At 58.0% G+C, this 1,737-nt stretch overlaps 1 protein-coding gene across 1 annotated transcript in view; it reads right to left on the bottom strand.

The window, feature by feature from the left end:
• Positions 1–680, bottom strand: part of EMH_0055560 (glyoxalase, putative) — a gene marked incomplete at both ends in the record, with an annotated part of 2,652 nt that extends 1,972 nt beyond the window's left edge. The window contains one exon of the mRNA XM_013497249.1: positions 495–680. Coding sequence (XP_013352703.1) covers positions 495–680 — 186 coding nt within the window. The remainder of the gene's footprint in view (positions 1–494) is intronic.
• Positions 681–1,737: the final 1,057 nt, after the last annotated feature.

Below are 1,737 nucleotides of genomic sequence, written 5' to 3'. Positions count from 1 at the left end.
CCCCGAGGGGGCCCCCCCTTGAGGGGTCCCCTCGGGGGCCCCCGCTTGAGGGGCCCCCTGGTGGGGCCCCCGAAGGCCATCTTTGGGGACCTCTTGGGGGGCCCCCTTGGGGGCCCCTTGGGGCCCCCCCTCCGGGGGGGCCCCCTGGGGGGCCCCTCGGGGGCCCCCTTCAGGGGGGCCCCCCTGTGTGTTGATGGCGGTGGGGTTGGCTAGGAGAGCGATTTTGTCTACTCTTAGTTTAGCGCCAGAAGGGAGAGAAACAAAGCCAGAGAGAGGCTCAAAGAGAACAGAGTCTGTGTTTGTGTTTATTTTGTTTGTTTCTTTTTTATTTATTTTATTTATTTTATTTATATTATTTTCTTTTTCTGGTGTCCATACACCCCAACACTCAAGCCCCAGTACCTGTGTATAAAACTCTATCATTTTTTCTATGTTTGTAGCCAGCAGCCGCAAATGTAGTAAACGCGATGACCCCAGGGGAGAACGATACACACCAGACCCTGCTGCTGCTGCTGCTGCTGCTGGTGCTGCTGGTGCTGCTGCTGCTGGTTCGGCTGCTGCTGCTGCTGCTGCTGCTGGCGCTGCTGCTGAGGATGCTGCAGCAGCTGGTGATATCTCAGGAGATGCTGCTGCTGCTGCTGCTGCTGTAGTTTCGGGTTCTGGTTGTGGTGCTGCTGCATCTGCTGCTGCTGCTGCTGCTGCAGCTAGACGGGAAGCAGCTGCTGATACAGAGGGGCCCCCTTTCCGCGTTCTATGCAGCAGCAAAACGGAGCTGTGCCTTTCAGTTGCTGCTGCCTGGGCTGCAGCAGCACCGCTGTTGCAGCCTCGCAGCACTGAGTCAGCATGTGGGGTTGGAATAAAGAAGGCCTCAGAGCTGCAGCAAAACCCCACGAAGCAAAACATTAGTGCTGCTGCTGTTGCTGCTGCTGCTGCGCGCTGCCGCAGCAGAAGCTGCAGCAGCTGCAGCAGCAAGCGGAGGGGCCCCCGAAAGGGGCAGCAGCAGCAGCTCATCGCTGACTACAGCGGCAGCAGAGGAACACAAAGAAGGGTGAGGGGCCCCCTAAAAGAGACAAGGGCCCCGAGCAGCAGAAACGGCTGCAGCAGACATCAAACAGCACATGCTGCAGCAACTGCAGCAGCAGCAGCAGCAACTGCAGCAGCAGCAGCAGCGGCAGCAATAGCAGGGGGGGCGGTTGTTACTGCAATCCAAGGATGCGTTGCTTTTGCTGATGAGCAGCAGCAGCAGAAGCTGCTGCTGCTGCTGCAGCAAACGGGAGAAGGGGGAGGAGGAGGGGCCCCCCCCTCAGCTGCTGCCTCGAGCTGCCTGTACACCAGAATTGGGGTGTATAGGCAGCTACAACAGCATCTCTCCACAAACCAACACAAATAGCAGCAAAATAATTATTATTTTTTATGTTTCTGCTGCTGTTACTTCTGTTGCTGTTGCTGCTGCTGCTGCTGCTGCTGCTGTACCAGGGGCCCCCCACTGTCGTCAGTGCTCGGCAACGAGGACGGGGGCCCCCCCCGGGGGCCCCCGGGGGCCCCCCGGGGGCCCCCCCAAACAAGCTGCTGCACTTTAGTATTTATTGTTTGCGTAGAAGAGGTTTGCTGCACCTTTTTATTTTGTTTTTTATTGCTGCTGCCTCTTGGGGGCCCCCTAAATTTGTTTTTAGTTTATGGGGGCCCCCCCCCCCACCGCCTACCATCTCTGTCGATGAGGGTTTGTGCTTGCTGCTG

This window comes from Eimeria mitis, genomic scaffold, assembly GCF_000499745.2.
Source record: "Eimeria mitis Houghton genomic scaffold, Emh_scaff2562, whole genome shotgun sequence".
In the NCBI taxonomy this organism is placed as follows: domain Eukaryota; phylum Apicomplexa; class Conoidasida; order Eucoccidiorida; family Eimeriidae; genus Eimeria; species Eimeria mitis.
The sequence above is the reverse complement of the archived record's forward strand: the minus strand, read 5'-3'. Positions and strand labels throughout refer to the sequence as shown.